A 19,902-nucleotide genomic window follows, 5' to 3' on the forward strand; every position below is an offset into this window, starting at 1 on the left:
ATGCTTCCAACATTCTCCATTCAATAGGACACTGACTGTGGGTTTGTCATAGATTAACTTGAATGTGTTCAGGAATGTTCCTTTTATACCCAATTTGCTTAGAGTTTTCATCATGAAAGGTGTTGTATTTTATCAAGTTCTTTTTCTGCATCTATTGAGATAATCATACGATTTTTTGTTCTTCAGTTTCTTAATGTGATGTATCACATTGATTTGCAAATGTTGAACCATCCCTGCATTCCAGGGATAAAGCCGACTTGGTCCTGGTGAATGATATTTCTGATGTACTGTTGAATTTGATTGGCTTGAATTTTGTTGAGGGTTTTTATGTCTGTTCACCAGAGAAATTGGTCTGTAGTTCTCTTTCTCAGTTGCATCTTTTTCAGGTTTATGATTAAGGTGATGCTGGCTTCATAGAAAGAATTTGGGAGGATTCCCTCCCTTTCAATTGTTTTGAATAGCTTGAGAAGAATTGGAGTTAGTTCTTATTTAAACGTCTGGTAGAATTCAGCAGTGAAGTCATCTGGTCCTGGGCTTTTCTTTGTTGGGAGGTTCTTTATTATTGATTCAATTTCTGTCTTGGTTGTGGCTCTGTTTAGGTTTTCTTTTTCTTTCTCTTTTTCTTTTTTTAAGATTTACTTATTTACTTGAAAGATTACACACAGAGAGAAGTAGAGAAAGAGAGAGGTCTTCCATCCAATGGTTCACTCCCCAGATGGCTGCAACAGCCAGAGCTGCGCCAATCTGAAACCAGGAGCTTCTTCCAGATCTCCCACATGGGTGCAGGGGTTCCCCACGTGGGTACAGGGGCCCAAGGACCTGGGCTGTCCTCTAGTGCTTTCCCAGGCCATAGCACAGAGCTGGATTGGAAGTGGAACAGGCAGGACTCGAACCAGTGCCCATATGGGATGCCAGCACTGCAGGCGGAGGCTTTACCCGCTATGCCACAGTGCCGGCCCCCTCTGTTTAGGTTTTCTGTGTCTTCATGGCTCAGTTTAGGTCTTTTGCGTGTGTCCAGAAATCTATCCATTTTTTATAGGCTTCTCAGTTTGTTGGCATAGAGCTCTTTGTAGCAGTTTCTGATGATGAATCTTATTTCTGTGGTGTCTGTTGTTACATTTCCTTTTTCAAGTCTAATTTTATTAATTTGGATCTTTTCTCTCCTTTTTTTTTTTGCTTAGTTGGGCCAATGGTGTGTCAATTTTTTTCAAAGAACCAGCATTCATTTTACTGATCTTTTCTACTGTTTGTTTGTTTCATTTTGTTTATTCTCTAATGATTGCTTTTCCCTTACTAGTTTTGGGTTTGGTTTGCTGCTGTTTTTCTAGGTCTTTGAGGTACATTGATAGCTCATTAATTTGGTGCCTTTCCAATTTCTTGATGTAGGTACCAATTGCTATAAACATTCTTCTTAACACTGCTTTTTCTGTATCCCATAAGTGTTGATGTGTTGTGTTGTCATCTTCATTTGTTTCCAGGAATCTTTTGATTTTTTTCTATGACCCACTATTCATTCAGGAGCAGGTTGTTCAGTCTCCATGTGTTTGCATATGTTCTAAAAGTTCCTGAATTGTTGATTTCCAACTTTATTTCATTGTGGTCAGAGATAATGCCTGGTCTGATTTTGATTTTTTTTTTTTAATTTGCTGAGACTTGCTTATGACCTAGTATGTGGTCAGTCCTAGAGAACCATGCACTGCTGAGAAGGATATGTATTCTGTGGCTGTAGGCTGGAAAGTTCTATAGATATCTTAGGTCCATTTGGTCTATAGTGTTGATTAACTCTGTTGTTTCCTTGCTGATTTTCTGTCTGGTTGATCTGTCCATTGCTGAAAGTAGGTTATTAAAGTCCCCCATTATTATTGTATTTGTGTCCATGTCTCCCTTTATACTTTATATCCCTTAACATTTCTATTAAATAGCCAGGCGCCCTGTAATTAGGTGCATATACATTTATAATAGTTACATCTTCCTGTTGAATTGATCCCTTAATAATTACTTAGTGCCTTTCTTTGTCTCTTTTAACACATTTCTGTGGACATCTATTTTGTCTGATAATAGGTTAGCTACACCAGCTCTTTTTTGGTTTCTGTTAGCATAGAATATCTTTTTCCATCCTTTTACTTTCAGTCTGCATGCATTTGTTGGTGAGATGTATTTCTTGTAGGCAGCAAATAGATAGGTTTGTTTTTCAATCCATTCAGCCAGTCTGTGTTTAACTGAAGAGTTAAAAATGTAAAAGAGTTTACATTCAAAGTGACTATTGATAAGTAACAAGTTTGTCCTGCCATTTTTCTATAAATATTCCTATTTTTTACTTTGGTTTTCCTTTGTACTTTTAACTGGGAGATTTCCTTCTTTTACCTTCTTTCATAGTGATAACCATGTTTCTGTGTGCAGCACATCCTTAAGCATCTTTCACAAGGCTGGAGGAGTGGTAACAAATTCTTTCAATTTCTGTTTCCTGTGGAAGGTGTTTATTTCACCTTCCTTCATAAATGAGAGCTTTTGCAGGGTATAGTATTCTGGGTTGACAGTTTTTTTTCTCTTTAAGACTTGAAGTATATCTCGCATTCTCTTCTAGCTAGTAGGGTTTCTGATGAGAAATCTGCTGTGAGTCTAATTGGAGATCCTCTGAAAGCAATCTAGTGTTTCTCTCGTGCACATTTTAGAATCCATTCTTTCTGTTTTACTGTAGAGAGTTTGATTACAATGTGTCGTGGTGAAGATCTTTTTGGTCATGTCTGTTGGGAGTTCTATGTGCTTTCTGTACTTGGATGTCCCTTTCTTTCTCTAAATTAGGGAAGTTTTCTGTTATTATTTCACTAAAAAGACCTTCTAATCCTTTCTCTCTTTCCATGCCTTTAGGAACTCATTTGATAGTACCCTGTAGATCTCCAGCAGTGTTTTTTATTTTTCTAATTTCCTCTTCTTGTGTTTTGTCTGACTGTATAATTTCCTGTGCTTTGTTTTCTAAGTTGGATATTCTTTCTTCTCTTTCTGTCATTCTGTCTTTTAAATAAATAAATCTTTAAAAAACTCTAAAAAACACTAATTTTAAATATTACTATTGAATAATGAAAGAATTCACCTAGGTATATATACAAATACTTAAATATTACTATTGAATAATGAAAGAATTCACCTAAGTATATATACAAATACTTTGGAAAATGCATTTACTCTTTGATGGTTTTAGTGAGTACGCTTCTCAATACTTTCACTTTCCAAAGTATAAGATCACTGAATAGGGAATTATTAAAACTATCTGTAAATACAGATAATGAATGTATTAAGCAAGAATTCTAGAATGATTTTTTTTGCAACAGTTCAATTATTTGATTGATTTCAACATTTATTGAACATACTATATTTATTGTGGTCAGTTAATTTTTCATGCCAATTTTATGTAGCTAAGAATGTGTGTATTTTAAAAATAAATTTTTGGAGTTATTGGCAGGTCATATAGATAAATATTGTTACCAATTACCTTGGCTAATATTCCTTTCATTTTTTATAGGTCAATTTTTCTGTGGAAATAAATATTGTGATGAAAAAGAAGGCTTAAAGAGCTGGGAAGTTAATTTTGGTTATATTGAGCATGGTGAAAAGAGAAATGCACTTGTTAAACTAAGTAAGTTGACTTCAGAGGGAGGGGATAAGATTGATTTATTCCAAGTTTATCTTTAATAGTTAGACTAAAATTCAAGTACAAAGCTTTTGACATTTTTTCCTTAGAAACTTTATTTTTCCTCAGTTTCCCAAAGTCTCAATTTTTGAGCCTAAGATTTTTATATTTTTAGTATTAAAGTGATGTTTTGGTGAAACAATTCTAATATTACATGTAAACATAATTTGTGGAGTGAAAATCTCTTCCCATTCTCCAGGCTGTCACTAAGTTATGTGGCTAAGAAGCAAATTATCAGAAAAGGCACTGTAAATCCTCACATGAGCTGATTACTTGGGCATATTGTCATGGTACCAGTATTGTTGACAGTATCAATAAAGAAAAATGGCATAATTGTTCTTGATATTAATCTTAAAAGATTAGGAATTTACTCCAGAACACAACAGTTTCCCTTAATATGCGTGTTTTAAAATCCATCATTCTTGAGTTTTAAGCTAGCCTTCATGTGTCTGCTGTTCCTCTCCCTTGTCATTTCCGTGGCCTTCAGCCTTATCTAGGTCCTCAGTAAATGTGCCCAGAGTTTTAAGAACATTCCTGCTAGAAGTCAGTAATTCCCTACCCGCTTCTTACATACATCAGTGTAGACTGGTTTTTGAGTTCCTCCCGGAAGTGTTCCTGAGGGAAAATCAACCTGTGTGGACTGAAGTTAAGGCAAGAGAGGCGGCCACAACTGTAGAACTGTTTGAAAGTCTGCTTTTGAAAGTTGTTAGAGCGCTTCAGAGGAAATGATTATGCCCATATTGTTAGTAAATACTTTGATGGGAGACACAAGTTAATACTGGTTATGGAGCACAGTTTGTTTTTAGAATAACTTGACAACACAGAGTGTTTTCAAATCCTCAAGCATTCTAATGTTTTTGTTATTTACGTGTATATTTGGTCCTCTGTATCTGTGTGTTCTATATCTGCTAATTGAACCAATGGCAGATTGAAAATATTTTTTTAAAAAGTTATTCCTGTACTAAACATGTGTAGACTTTTTTTACTGGTCATTATGCCCTAAACAATATGGTAGAACAAATATTACATACTATTTACATTGTATTTGTTATTATAAGTAATCTAGAGATGATTTAAAGCATATGAGAGGATGTGTGTAGGTTATATGCAAATTTTAATTCCATTTAAATAAACAGCTGCAGATTTTTATATCTAAGGGGACCTCCTTTAACCCACCGTGGAGACTAAGGCACAATTCTTTATGTATGCAGTTTTTGTGGTGGTGATGGGCAGAGTGTTTTCAGATTATTTGCTTTTCCTGCTTATGTAGTAAAGGAATATAAAGAAAAGTTGAATTTTTAAATATTAGAGTAGTTAGTGTAGTTATTCCAATTCAATAATTCAGTGGTGCTTTTTCTTTTATTAGGGCTATGCCAAGAATGTTCCTTTAAATTAAATTTCCATCACAGGTAATACTGTCTTTTAAAATGTAACTTGCAATGTTTAGAACTCTTGGACATAGTGATTGGCCTGTATTGAGTGTCTAAGTGCATACTTGGGTGTTCATGGGTTACTGTATACACACAATCAAGCGTGAGATACGACCACATAAGGTAGGCAGTTACAAGTCTGCCATTCCCAGTTCTAGACAAGCAGTTAATGTGAGGGCTTATGTAGGGTGGTTGATGAATGTTAGAAGTTTTAGTTTGGAGCCAAGGTTCAGATGCCTTAATTTTCTTAGAAACTGCTGTAAAGCAGACTTCATAATGACTGTTGTATCTCTTACACAGTGCTATAGCTGGAGTTTGCTATTCTTATGATTATATACCTCTCTGCTTATTTCAGTGTTTAAACTGGGCTCCTGTTGAATAATTTCCAGTACGTCTGCCTTGTTGGTTGTATGGGAGTACCAGTGTCCCACAGTGTGCTGTGTGTAAGATCCTGAGCTTCAAAATCAGACCTGGGCATTCCCATCAGGCACTCCTCTTACTAGGCTGCTCCTTGGCAAGCTGTTAATCTCAGGAAGACTCAATTTTATCTGTAAAAATGAGGCTGCTAAAGTTACTGTGGAGAGGAAATGAAAGGGCATGGTGAAACATAGGCTCTGGCATTTCATACAACATCTGTGTGAGTGGCTGTTCTGGTAATGGTCAGCGTTCATTTTCTGAATAATAGTTGAAACAGATTCTGTGACTGTTTACAAAATGTGCACATAAGCATGTTAATTTTAAAATCAGCTTCTATAGTAAAGCACCAGTCTAGTATTTAGCTTTGGACATTAAATAGCTTTTTATTTCTTAAAATCAGCAGGTATTTTTACATTACTTGGCTAGGGCAAGCCTTTGTTTGCTCTTCCTGTTGATGACACTGAAAGAAACCGTAGATGTTGTTTGACCTTGAGCTTCATTAAACCAAAAAAGATTGTCAAGGGAATAAATTTTCTTTATTTGAAGGATAGACAGAGACAGATAGACTTGATACTGATGAAGGAGGCAAAAGAGATTACCACCTTAAATAGTATTACAGCATTTGATGTATGCACCCTAATTTGGGAAGTCTGGTAAACAACTTTTTTGAAAGTTATCCTCTCCTTTGTTTATCCTCTGTGCTAATTCTAATTTCGGCACTATCACCCTTTCTTGTTTAGTATTCCTTTTCTTAACCACTTAAAATAGATTGCCGCCAACCATGGTGCCAATAACCTTGTAAACCTGGCTTAGAAGAGGGAAAGACAAAGCAATAGGAGGATAAATTATGGATGACCTGAAGTTGACTTAGGAGTTAGCAGTAGGCCTCTTCCATTAAATTTTTATTATAGTCCTTTACTCTTAAGAGGAGAATTTTCTGTTTACTGGTGTTTTTGAGCTGTTAAGCAGTTTCTTATTCTTTTTCAATGTGTACATGGAAAAATAAGATTTGCTTTTGTAGTTTTCTTTTAAATGGCTGATAGATTACAGAAAGAAGGAAACAAAACTGATTTATAATCTTTGTCTCAATGTTTAGGTTTTATCATCTTACAGAACTGTCTTAGTGTACCAACTTAAAATAGATACAGACTCATTTAAGGTTGTTTATTACATAAATCACATTTTAAAAGTAAGTGCTTTAACTGAGTGGACATTTTTGTTCATTGGTTTTATTTTTGGTGAAGGTTAGTTGAAAAAAATAACTTTTATTTTGTGTTGTTTAACATAAAGGAGGAAAGAAATCAAGTCAAAAAAAAGAAAGGATAAAACCAAAAAATATTGTCAAGAGTCATCACATAAAAAATCCAGATTATCTTCTGCAGAAGAGACCTCCAAGAAGAAGGATAAAGGTAAAGGGAAATCAATATATAGTACTTACTTATATTTTCAAACATGAAATATAATCTGCAATCTCTCTCCAATTGTGTTTATTCGAAAGATAGAGACGGAGAGTGACCTTCCATTCACTAGTTGACAGAGACAGCTGAGGCTGGGCTGGGCGAAAGTCAGGAACAGGAATTCAATCCTGGTCTCCCATGTGGGTGGCAGGGACTCAAGAACTTGAGCCATCACCTGCTGCCTTCCAGAATGCACATTAACAGGAACCTGGAATCAGGAGCCAGCCAAGGCTGAAACCCAGATACTCTGGTATGGGATGTGGGCATCCTAAGCAGCATCTTAACTGCTGTGCCCAATGCCTGCCCTTGCCGTATCTCAGATTTAGAATGTGATTGATCAGTGTATGTAGAATATCATTTTATGGAAGTTGAAAAGAGATGAGTTGAAGAATTTATGAATTTATAGTGATGTGAGTTTTAAGAACATAGTTGGTTTTGATTCATTTCTGGAAGATAGTTGTAATATTGCAAAAAGTATTCTGATTCCTGGTTTGTCACCTTCAGATTGGTTACTTTGGACAAGTCACTGAACTTTTTGAGTTTTACTTTTCTCATGTATGTGGAGGTAATGTGAATACCATACTCGTCCAGCTTACTGTGGAGAATCGGATAAGAATGCGAAGATCTCTTTGAACACTGCAAAAATAGTTTATATCTTCATGGCAGTATAAAATTTATAATTCTGTGAATTTAGTTATAATGGCCTGCATGATTTTTTTTTCTACCTTATGAGATTCCTGAAATGAGAGAGATTGACATAGTATCTGTGTCCTCACCTCACAAGGTGTTGTGCACATTCACTTAGTAAATAATTACCAAATTTGTCAGGCAGCTGCTTGCTTCTTCCTCAGCAGTCCTTAAGCTTTGTAAGCCTCCATTTCTTCAAATGTAGGATGGTCATGATAGTGGTACCTACATTATAGGAGTCTTTGGAAGTTGAAACGAGATAATTCATTAAGCAGTATGCGTAGTGTCTGGCACATCTAGTTTGCTTTTTTGCCCATAATAAAATAAAAGTCAACTTGACTAACTTTTACGGTGAGTCAGACTTAAGCTGGTAGGTAATGCTAGACTGAGCTGGATTCAAGCTGATGTTAATAGAATACGTGCACCAGTAGAGGTCTCCCTTCCTCCAGTTATGAAGATCAGTAGCTGTGTTACATTCTTAGGTGCATCTCTTTTCTTGCGTGTATTTGTTATGTAGGTAGAGTTAGACTAGTCACATATATAGTATAACCAGGTTTTAAACTGAGTAAAATTGGTAGATGGTTAGAGGAAGATAGCGTTATTCTGTTTCTTATTTTGAGCTTGCATTTGGAGCAGAATGCTTTTTTGTCTCAATCATTTCCCAACTGTGAAGAAATTTTTTGATGAATAATGTAAAAATCTCACTTCAGTTTTAAAATTTTTATTCTAATGTGCTGGTAAAATATTTAAATTGTCATTTGTAAATTCTGTGGCATTATATAATACTGCATTGATATTCTATGATACTTTTTTTTTAAAGATTTATTTATTTGAGAGGCAGAGAGAGAGAGAGAGAGGGAGAGAGAGGGAGAGAGAGGGAGGCAGGCATAGGTCTTCCATCCTTTGGTTCTCTTCTCAAATGGCCGCAACAGCTACAGCTGGGCTTATCCGAAGCCAGGAGCTTCCTTGGGGTCTCCTATGCGAGTGCAGGGGCCCAAGGACTTGGGCCATCTTCTGCTTTCCCAGGCCATGGCAGAGAGCTGGATTGGAAGTAGAGCAGCTGGGACTCAAACCAGCACCCATATAGGATGCCAGCACTGCAGGACACAGCATCAGCCCCATGATACCATGTTTACCACTGCTCATCCCAGATTAAAGAAGAATGAGACTACTTTGTAAGAGGTCATTCAGTACCTTCAAAACTGAGGACCGTACACGGTCCTGGATACTCAGGATCAGGGATGAGATCCGTCCCTTCATAGCATACATATATATGCCTGTGGTTTTCCTTTCAGGTGTTTTTGGTTCAGTGTTCCATATTTCAGTACATGTCACCTGAGCTGACCTAAAAAACTAATACCAGAAATCTAGGAATTATCCTTGATATCTCTTTTCTCTCATTGTTTAGGTTTAATCTTAGATTTTGTATTTCTAAGAGTTTGTATTTCTCATCTGAAGGTATCTGCTAAAGTCTTACTGGTTTGCTCACTGTCAAGCCATCCAACTTCCCCTCCCCTTAATCCATTCTCCATAAACCAGTGATTTCTTGTTGTTCTTAGGATAATAACCAAAATCCTGGATAAAGTTGAAAGGCTGTATATGATCTGACCTCTGTATACATACAAAGCTCGTTTTTCACTATTCTCTATTTCACTTTCACACTCCACCCACATAACCTTTCAGTTCTAGAAAATGCTAAGCTTCTTCCCATTTTAGGGGTTGTATGATGCTGCTTCCCTTTTTTCTAAAGCCCCCAGCCAGATCCTAAAATACCATTTTCCATATATACATACATACAAATACATATATACACACACACATACACAATATATATACACACATACACATATATACATACATATGTATATATATACATATATATATACACACACACACATACACATAGAGAAAGAGAGAGATGATCTGAAGGGTCCAGTCTTATCCCTGACCCATCTCCCCACCTTGAACCTGTATTAGAACTCTAATTTATAATGCTGTCAGTACCCCTAGAACTTTCCTTCTTGACTCATAAGACAATGACATAAAAGTCTAAGAAGGGCAGGGATTCTGCCTGCTGTGTTCATTGCTATATCACAGCACATATTCCACATAAATAGTAAAGAAGTTGTTTCAGGGCAACTTCAGGAATATTGGGATAGAAAATCAAAGGAGGATGGAATTGAGACATCTTTTATTTTCTGTTCGGCGAAACTGTGAAAGCAGTCTCCAGAATATAGCTTTTTAGAAACAACAACAACAACAACAAAAACCTTCTGTAGTATAAAACAGAAAATAACAGTTTTTGCAGACTTAGGAAAACTGTATGGAACTCCTTCATGTTGTCTTACTAGGATCATCTAGAACTGGTTTGATTTGGTGTGGTTTTTTTTTAATATTTATTTATCTGTGGCCAGTGCTATGGCATAGTTGGTTAAGCCACCACCACCACCTGTGACGCCTGCATCCCATATGTGTCCCAGCTGCTCGACTCCAATCCAGCTCCCTGTTAATGCACCTGGGGAAGCAGCCAAAGATGGCCCAAGTGCTTGGACCCCTGTGCCCATGTGAGAGACCTGAAGGCGGCTCCTGGCTTCTGCCTGGCCCAGCCCTTGCCATTGCAGCCATTTGGGTAGTGAGTCAGCAGATCTTCCTCTCTGTGTAACTCTCATTTTCAAATAAATAAATTTTAAAAAAAGATTTATTTGAAACACAGAGTTCAGAGAAAGGGATAAACAGAGAGAGATCTTTCATCCACTGGTTCACTCTCCAAATGGCCACAGTTGCCAGAGCTGGGCCAATCCAAAGCTAGGAGTCAGAAATTTTCTGCTAGTCCGCCATGTGGGTGTAGGGGCCCAAGTGCATGGACCACCCTCCACCATTTTCTCAGGTGCATTAGCAGGGAGCTGGATCGGAAGTGGAGCAGCTGGGACTGGAATCAGTGCCTATATGGGATGCCTGTGCTGCAGGCAGAGGCTTTACTTGCTATGTACACCACAATGCTGGCCCTAATCTAATTTTTTTCTTGTCAGACCACTTTAATTTGGCTGAAATTGGAATAATAATTAATAAATGCTGCATTAGGAATGCTGAAATTCCTTCTCAAAGCAACTTACACTCTTGAGTTTATTCCTGTCTTAGTTGTCTTTCTTGGCTTCTCCTCAGCTTTTTTTTTTTTTTTTTAAGATTTATTTGTTAATTTAGGAGGGAGAGAGAGAAGAGAGGTCTTCCATCCGCTGGTTCATGCCCCAAATGTCTGCAACAGCCAGAGCCAGGCCAGTCAGAAACCTGGAGCCAGGAGCTTCTTCTGGATCTTCCATGTGGGAACAGGGGCCCAAGCACTTGAGCCGTTCATTGCTGCTTTCCCAGGCCATTAGCAGGAAGCTGGACCAGAAGTGGAGCAGCCATGACCCAAACTGGCACCCATATGGGATGCGGTGTCACAGGCGGTGGCTTTACTCACTATGCCACAACGCCAGCCTCAACCCTCAGCTTCTTTTGACAGCATTGGCTCCTTAGTCTTACCCTTAGGTATTGGAGCTCCTGAGGATTCTTACCAAATGTTTCTTTTACCTCCCTCTATAATTCCATCTACTCCCATAGCTTCAGGTTACCATCATAGAAAATGTTAATAAGTCAGTGAATGAATGGATGAACAACAAGATGGCTGAATGAATGGATAGCTAGAAAGTAAGAAAGACCAATAGCTTGACTTGAAGGTCCTGTCTGCTTTGGCAGGTATGGGCAGAATTTAGGTAGACTTTTCTGGCATCAAGTTTCAGATCTTAGCTCTCACACGATCTCCCCTTTCCTGAAGGCCACCTCATCCTTCAAGTTTCAACTTAGTTTAGTTCCTCTGGCACCCTTTACCTCACCCCTCCAAACAAAATTAAGTAGCTGTTAACACATTGCAGTAGCACCCTGCCTTTCCCCTTTATAAATACGTACTACTATTGGGGCCAGCACTGTAGCATAGCAGGTAAAGCCGCCGCCTGCAGTGCCAGCATCTCATACGGGCACTGGTTTGAGTCCCAGTGCTCCACTTCCAAGCCAGCTGTCTGCTGTGATCTGGGAAAGCAGTGGAAGACGGCCCAAGTCCTTGGGCCCCTGCACCCACATGGGAGACCTGGAGGAAGCTCCTGGCTCCTGACTTTGGATCAGCCCAGCTCCAGCCATTGGGGCCATTTGGGGAGTGAACCAGCAGATGGAAGACCTTTCTCTCTGCCTCTGCCTCTCTGAAACTCTGCCTTTCAAATAATTAAATCTTTAAAAAGAAAAGAAATCTATAACAATCTTAGAATAATTTTTTTTTTTTAAATTTCTGTGGGGCAAAAGACTGTGACTTGATTAGTTCACTGTCTCCATTTCTAACACATTTGGCTTCACATGGCAGGCACTCATTAAATATTAGGTGACTAAGTGAATGGGTAAATTCAGCCATAGTTTCCCAGAGTCAAAAAGAACATCAGATCAGTCCTGGAATCAGGATTGAATGGATATGCTGCAGTGTTGCTTTCAAAGTGTGGTTCTGTGGCCAGTAGTGTTACCACCTCGGAACTTGTCAGAAACGCAGTCTCAGACTCTCTGAGCCACTACCAAGTTCCCAGAAAGATTCATATGCACGGGGTGGTTGAGAGAAGTACTGTGCTGTATCCTGTGGTGGTTCTACTTTTGCTTTAACATCCCAGGGAAAAGGAACTCACTACCATCCAAAACAGTCCTTTCTATTCTCAGATTGTTGTAATTGCTAACAGGTTCCTCAGTCCTACAGCCTCCTTCCTTTAGTTCTGATTATGTCCTTATGCCTCCAGAGTAAGCTTGATCTCTTAGACCTTGGGGTATTTGAAACAGATGTCCTGTTCCCATATTATAGGATGAAAGGAAAGAATACATTTCTTGTGTCTCTCCCTGTAGTTCTTAAACCTTCTTTGGCCTTCAAGGAGCCATACCCTTTGGCCTCTGAGACTTGTCTAGGAATGCCAGAGGAAATGTTACTCTCAGTCCACCTTCACTTTATCTGTGTTCAGAAATAGTTCCCCTGAGGTCTTTACACTAACAGATCATCAGAGTTTTTCTTTTTCTGCTTTCCACACTGGAGAACCATCATAAACTGATACTTTTGGCTTTATGATGTAATGGTATGCATTATTATCGGAGCTAATTGTCACCTGTATACAGGCTAATCCTGTACCCCAGGTTCTAGTCCCGGTCGGGGCGCCGGATTCTGTCCCGGTTGCCCCTCTTCCAGGCCAGCTCTCTGCTGTGGCCTGGGAGTGCAGTGGAGGATGGCCCAAGTGCTTGGGCCCTGCACCTGCGTGGGTGACCAGGAGGAAGCACCTGGCTCCTGGCTTCGGATCAGCGCGGTGTGCTGTTTGCAGCGCGCTGGACACGGCGGCCATTGGAGGGTGAACCAACGGCAAAGGAAGACCTTTCTCTCTGTCCACTTTGCCTGTCAAAAAAAAAAAAAAGAAAAGAAAAATGAGTATTAATGAACTTTTCAGATGTTGACTGTGTCCATAGACGTTAGAATTTATTGCTCATATTGCAGCTAACCTGTTGCAAACTAGTCTATTGGTAAGACTGGTTCTGGTTTCAACTGTTGCACTGTACACCAAAATGTTACTTAATACTCATAAAACAATGCTGTTTCCATTCCAGGACATTCATCTTCAGAGAAAGAAGATCCTGTAAACAGTAAGTGTCAAGTATTTCTTTATTTCATAAGATTTATAGATTCCAGGTATTTACAACTTGGGTGTCTCATGTAGCAAGCAGGAGACATTTGTGCTGCTCTAGTACCAACCTGTGTATCTGCTCAGGTGCTCAGTGATTTCTCTTAGATGACTTTGGCAATTTCAGAGGCATGTTCTATTTCTTATATTTCTTTTTGGATAATATTCAATTACTGTCTTAACCCAATTTTTTTTTTTTAAGATTTATTTATTTGAAAGGAAGAGAGAGAGAGAGAGAGAGAGATCTTCTGTCTGCTGATTCACACCACAGTGACCATAGCTGGGCCAGACTGAAGCTAGAAGGCAGGAGTTTCTTTCTGGTCTTCCACGTGGGTATAGGGGCCCAAGCACTTGGGTCACCCTCTGCTGCTTTGCCAGGCCCATTAGCAGGGAGCTGAATCGGAAGTAGAGCAGCTAGGAATCAAACTGGCTCTCATATGGGATGCTGGCTCTGTAGATGGTGGCTTTACTCGCTATGCCACAGCTAAAGCCCCAGCCCCTGTCTTAACCCAGTTAACATGTGGATTATTAAAACCAAATCAGTAGAGGGAAAAACCCATTTATATGGGGGTAAAAAGAGTGAATTTATGACTTCCCACTCTGTCAGCCACAATAGCTAGTGCTTTAGTTTTGTTACTTTGTTTAAGCTTAGTAATAGGCATAGAATATCTCCAATTTGTACATGAGAAAACTGAGACCCAGAGGATTATTACTTTTAAAAATTTTTATTCATTTTATTATGTGAAAGGCAGAGAGAGGGAGAGGAGAAAAGAGAAAAAACAAGAAAGCTCCCCTGTTTGCCTGTTCATTCCCCAAATGCCCACACATTTGTACCTGTGCCAGGCCCAAGCCAGCATCCAGGAACTCATTCTGGATCTCACACATGGGTGGCAGAGACCCAACTACTGAAGCCATCACCTGTTTCCTCCTAGGGCTTGCGTTAGCAGCAAGTTGGAATTAGGCCTGGAGCTGGAACTCAAACCCAGGCTCTGATGTGGATGCAGGTATCCCAAGCAGTGTCCTCACTGCTATGCCAAATGCCCACTCCCAGATTATTTTCAATGAATGTGAAGAAAACCATTTTAAGAATTGTATATATTTAAGATATACCATTTGATGTTTTGTTACTCTTAGCAGATTTTAAGTGTATAGTACAGTATTATAATATATAGTTACCATGCTATATATTAGATCACCCAAGAACCAGAGAATTTAGTTGTCTAAGATCAAATAGCTAATGGCAGAGCTAGGATTAAATACAGGTTTATAATTCCAAAATCTTTTCCCTTTTCCCTGTATCATCAGTAACTGCTCATCAGTGAATCAGATCTAAGTTCATTAAAAGACCTCTAAGTTTGGATTAAAGGACCTGTAAGTTTCGCTTCCAACTCAGCAAGGCAGTGACTTAAATTCTGATCCCCACTAGCCAATAATTACTGCATGCATTTGACAGTGATGCTCTAAGAGCATCATTTGTATTGACCATTCTTCCAATTATTTCCTTAGCCACACCCCTCCCACCTCTGTCAAGTTGTAGCAGTCATCATAGCAATGATTGGCAGTGACAGTCTCATGGAACCAGCAAATTATAGATAGATTCATGGGTTGTAAGGGACCTTAAAAGTCATTTAGTACAGTCTTGTGGACTTAATTTTCTGGAGATAATTGACTGTTTTTTCAGTGGGTCCATCTTTCAAAGAGGTTTATTTTATGTTGTTATTCTCAACTGATTTGATTTTTAGGCAAATTGGGTTGTCTGGTATCAGAAAACTGGCATAGGGAAGCTGGCTTGCAGGAAGCACTCCCGGGAGAAAACAAGGGAACAGGTGGTGGTAAGGCCTTTTGAAATCAGTTGCCAGCTTTAAAGGCCTTGTAGGTTTTGTTCTCTGACGTCATTGACAGGGTAGCACCGTAGTGATACCTTTATTAGGCCTAATTCGTTTTTCTGTGCTTCCTTTATGTCATGCTAGTGAGTGTTTATAAAAAAAAAAAAAAAAAAAAGACGACTTATTCTCAAAATTACAGTTTGGGACACTGGCTGTCATTAGCAGGAATCCTTTTCGGAAGACTTCATAATTTATCAGCATTTGTATTTAAATCATTAGAAACATAATATCCCACCCAACCCCTCTATTTTTTTGCTCATTGTTAGAATCGGGGCCAGAATAGATTGTTAGGATCAAAGTGCAGACACACACACACGTTGTTTCACAGCTCAAAGAGCAACAGGTGAAAGTCTAGAACCACTGTGACAAATCAATGCTATTTTATTTTTGCGTTGTACTTAACTAAGGGACACTCTGTACTGACAGGCCAAATTTATGTCAGTTCTTTTTTAGATTAATGGTTGTTATTAGAAAATTGCTTGCTAATTTAATTACTTTGTAGAATATAATGTTATTGGCTGATAACTTTTTTAGGACTTCTTAAATAGCACTGTATTTTTAAAATATTTTTAAAATTTATATAAGCTGAACAAATTTTATGTATTTCATATATGTTTAGGAGTACAGTGATACTTCCCACCCTACCCTTTCTCCCACTCATACCCTCCCTCCTCCATCCTTTCTAATTTTTACAGTGACATATTTTCAGTTTATTTTATAAACTTAACCCTCCACTAAGTAATTCAACATATAGAAGAAAAAAAACACTGTTCCTCAACAGTAAAGACAAGGGTTATACATAATCAAATCTCAAAATGTCAGTTTCACTCCTGTACATGACATTTTTGGTACTCTGGTAGTTTCTACAGATCAGAGAAAACATGGTTTTGCCTTTTTGAGAATGGCTTATTTCAATAAATATAAAGGTTTCCATTTACATCCCTTTGTTACAGAAGACAAGATTTCATTCTTTTTTTATAGCTGAGTAGTATTCCATAGTGTATATATCCCATAATTTCTTTATCCAGTCATCATTTGCTGGACATCTAGGTTGATTCCAAAATTTAGCTATTGTGAATTGAGCTGCAATAAACATATTTATAACAGATAACTTTCATATGCCAATTTTCATTTTATTTTGGTGAATTACCAGGAGTGTAATGGCTGGGTCATACGGTAGATCTATTTTCAGATTTCTGCGGAATCTCTATACTGTCTTCTGCAATGGCTATACTAGTTTACATTCCCACAATGGCATATTAGGGTACCCTTTTCCCCCCACATCCTTGCCAGCATTTGTTGTTTGTTGATTTCTGTATGAGAGCCATTCTTACCTGGGTAAGGTGAAACCTCATGGTGGTTTTGATTTACATTTCCCTGATGGCTAGTGATCCTGAGCATTTTTTCATGTGTCTATTGGACATTTGAATTTCCTCTTTTGAATAATGCCTGTTCAAGTCCTTTGCCCATTAACTAGATTGTGTATTTTGTTTTCTTGGGCTGTTTATAGATTCTGGATATTAATCCGTTAGTTGACTCAGGTGGTTCATTTGAAACATCTATTTTGTTACTTTTTTTTTTTTTTTTACAGGCAGAGTGGACAGTGAGAGAGAGAGAGAGAAAGGTCTTCCTTTGCCATTGGTTCACCCTCCAATGGCCGCCGCGGCCAGTGCGCAGTGGCCGGCGCACCACGCTGATCCGAGGGCAGGAGCCAGGTGCTTCTCCTGGTCTCCCATGGGGTGCAGGGCCCAAGCACTTGGGCCATCCTCCACTGCACTCCCGGGCCACAGCAGAGAGCTGGCCTGGAAGAGGGGCAACCGGGACAGAATCTGGCGCCCCGACCGGGACTAGAACCTAGTGTGCCGGCGCCGCTAGGCGGAGGATTAGCCTGTTGAGCCACAGCGCCGGCCTATTTTGTTACATTTTAAAATGAAAGTTTTTTTTTTTACACAGATTTTAGAGGTAATACATGCTCATTGTTTAAAATATAATTTGGAAATGTGTAGAATAGAAAGTAAAAGTATCTTGGCCCACAGATAACATAATCAAATATAATACACATAAAAATTTATATGTTTATAACAATTTTTTCTACAAAAATTGAATTATACTATGCATACTTTAAACAGCTATATAGTATTTTTTTTAACCATTCCTTGATCCTAAGCAGTAGGGATTTAGGTTGCTGTTATACAGTGTGCATCTGTGTGTATTGCTTATTTATTCTGATAAATTTAAAAGCATTGCTCAAAGAGTATTTAAAACATCTTTTGCCAAATTTACCTCAAGAAAAAGGTTTATAGGATTCATTCTGAACACTTGTGAGAAATACATTCTGTAAGGATCAGCCTTCTTTTGATTAATCAGCATTTTTTTTTTTTTGACAGGCAGAGTTAGAGAAAGGTCTTCCTTTTTCTGTTGGTTCATCCCCCAAAGTGGCTGCTATGGCCGGCATGCTGTGCCAATCCGAAGCCAGGAGCCAGGTGCTTCCTCCTGGTCTCCCATGCCAGTGCAAGGCCCAAGGACCTGGGCCATCCTCCACTGCACTCCGGGCCACAGCAGAGAGCTGGACTGGAAGAGGGGAACCGGAACAGAATCTGGCACCCCAACCAGAACTAGAACCCGGAGTGCCAGTGCTGCAGGCGGAGGATTAGCCTAGGGAGCTGCGGTGCCGGCCGTCAGCATACATTTTTAAAAATGACAGATGTTTTCATGATTTAGCTGATCTTACACATCATTTCATATACTTTCTATAAAAATCTTATAAAGGTAACTTTATACAAGAGATAATTCCCTTGTAAGAGGTAGTATTGGAATTGTTACTTAAATCACAGTAATTTAAATTATTGGCCTTTCTGCTGAGATTCTTGAGTATTATATCTGGGGGAGGGAATTAAATTTCCAGAGAACGGTAAAAGTTGCAGTTAAACCACTGTTAATTTTATTGTAATTTAAAATGTGTTTTAAATATAACACTGGCATAAAAAATCTCTTTGAAATGAACAGGAAACTCTGATGAGGAAGAAAGTGCTTCAGAGTCCGAACTGTGGAAGGGTCCACTACCAGAGACAGATGAAAAGTCCCAGTAAGTACTAGTATTGATAGATGAAGCTATGGCCACATTCATCCCTGATGACAACTAGTGAAAAAATTTAACAGGATGAGTGTATTTAATGCCAAAGACTACCTAACCTGGTAAGGTGGAAGTTTATTTCTAGCCATTGTTTATGGCCATCAGCAGCCCATGTGCTCAGCTTCCTCCTGGTAAGTAAATGTTTCATCAGCTCACCTTAACAGATGCCCCTCTGGTCCTTGCTTGGATTCCTTCAGCAAAGGCTGTTTTCCAGCCCAGAGGAAGCTATTTCATAGTATTGTGATGATCATGAACCATACAAAGGAAACCCTGAAGACTTATGCAGTGTACTTACTGTTCCCTGCAGTGCGATGGAGGTGATAACTCTGGGAATGGGCTGCTCTAATGATATATATTGGATGTTTACCATTTGAATTTTATCTAGCAAAAGAAGATCATATTGCTACCATATAGTTTATTGTGGAGGTTAAATGAAATACAGAAGGTAAAGCACCAAGTACAATACTTACAATATATTAAGTGCTCAGTAAATGTCTCACTTTGCCAGTCCCTAGACATATTGGTTCATAATAGAAAGAGACCTGTTGAATCAATTGATTCATTAGTTGAAACTGGTTATAAAATATTTTGCTAATTATATGATCTCACTAATAGAATTCAGATGTGTTAGAAGTTTCTAGGATTACTTTTTCCTATAACCATAACCTTAATTTTTAGCCAAATAAAGAATTACCAAAGGTGGGTTATTATTGATTTATAATATTAAAAAGCAATTGCTGTAAATAATATATTGCTGTCCAAACTCTCAACCATTTTTGATCACTTCCCCTTGAAGACCTTTAGCTGAAAATAACAGAATAGGTCTTCCAATCAACTCTTTAGGCAATATAGGTGCATGGGTAAATCCTATGAAAGACTTTCATACAAAATTCTCTATATTCAATTCTTTGACACTGATGAAATGTCAGTACTTAAGTCCACAGAGACTCAACCGATTTCCTGTATATAAGTTATGAATACAGTTTTACAAATCCTACTGCATTTTGCTTCCATGCTAAAGAAAAAATAGCATAAGGAGAATACAAAATTGTAGATAATTCCTTAATCAACTTTATTCTGTAATTTTTTCCTTCAAATTTGTACATGGTTGTGATAGTTTTATGAATTCTCAAATATTTAAAACAATTTTTTTTTTTTGACAGGCAGAGTGGACAGTGAGAAAGAGAGAAAGGTCTTCCTTTTTGCCGTTGGTTCACCCTCCAATGGCCGCCGTGGTTGGCGCGCTGCGGCCAGCGCACCGCGCTGATCCGATGGCAGGAGCCAGGGGCTTATCCTGGTCTCCCATGGGGTGCAGGACCCAAGCACTTGGGCCATCCCCCACTGCACTCCCGGGCCACAGCAGAGAGCTGGCCTGGAAGAGGGGCAACCGGGACAGAATCTGGCGCCCCGACCGGGACTAGAACCCGGTGTGCCGGTGCCGCAAGGCGGAGGATTAGCCTAGTGAGCCGCGGCGC

The 19,902-nt window shown here is 38.8% G+C and overlaps 1 protein-coding gene across 3 annotated transcripts in view; it reads left to right on the forward strand.

Annotated features, from left to right (window-relative positions):
- The window catches only part of LOC133776367 (protein FRA10AC1), a 49,286-nt gene that overhangs the window by 26,663 nt on the left and 2,721 nt on the right, over positions 1–19,902 (forward strand). For 2 of the 3 annotated variants that reach the window (XM_062215279.1, XM_062215280.1), the window contains exons 9-13: positions 3,521–3,634; positions 5,055–5,097; positions 6,826–6,944; positions 13,335–13,370; positions 18,301–18,379. In XM_062215279.1, coding sequence (XP_062071263.1) covers positions 3,521–3,634; positions 5,055–5,097; positions 6,826–6,944; positions 13,335–13,370; positions 18,301–18,379 — 391 coding nt within the window. Of the gene's footprint in view, positions 1–3,520; positions 3,635–5,054; positions 5,098–6,825; positions 6,945–13,334; positions 13,371–18,300; positions 18,385–19,902 lie in introns of those variants that run through there. The other variant, XM_062215281.1, reaches the window with a different exon arrangement.

The sequence above is a fragment of the Lepus europaeus genome, chromosome 17 (assembly GCF_033115175.1).
Source record: "Lepus europaeus isolate LE1 chromosome 17, mLepTim1.pri, whole genome shotgun sequence".
Lineage (NCBI taxonomy): Eukaryota > Metazoa > Chordata > Mammalia > Lagomorpha > Leporidae > Lepus > Lepus europaeus.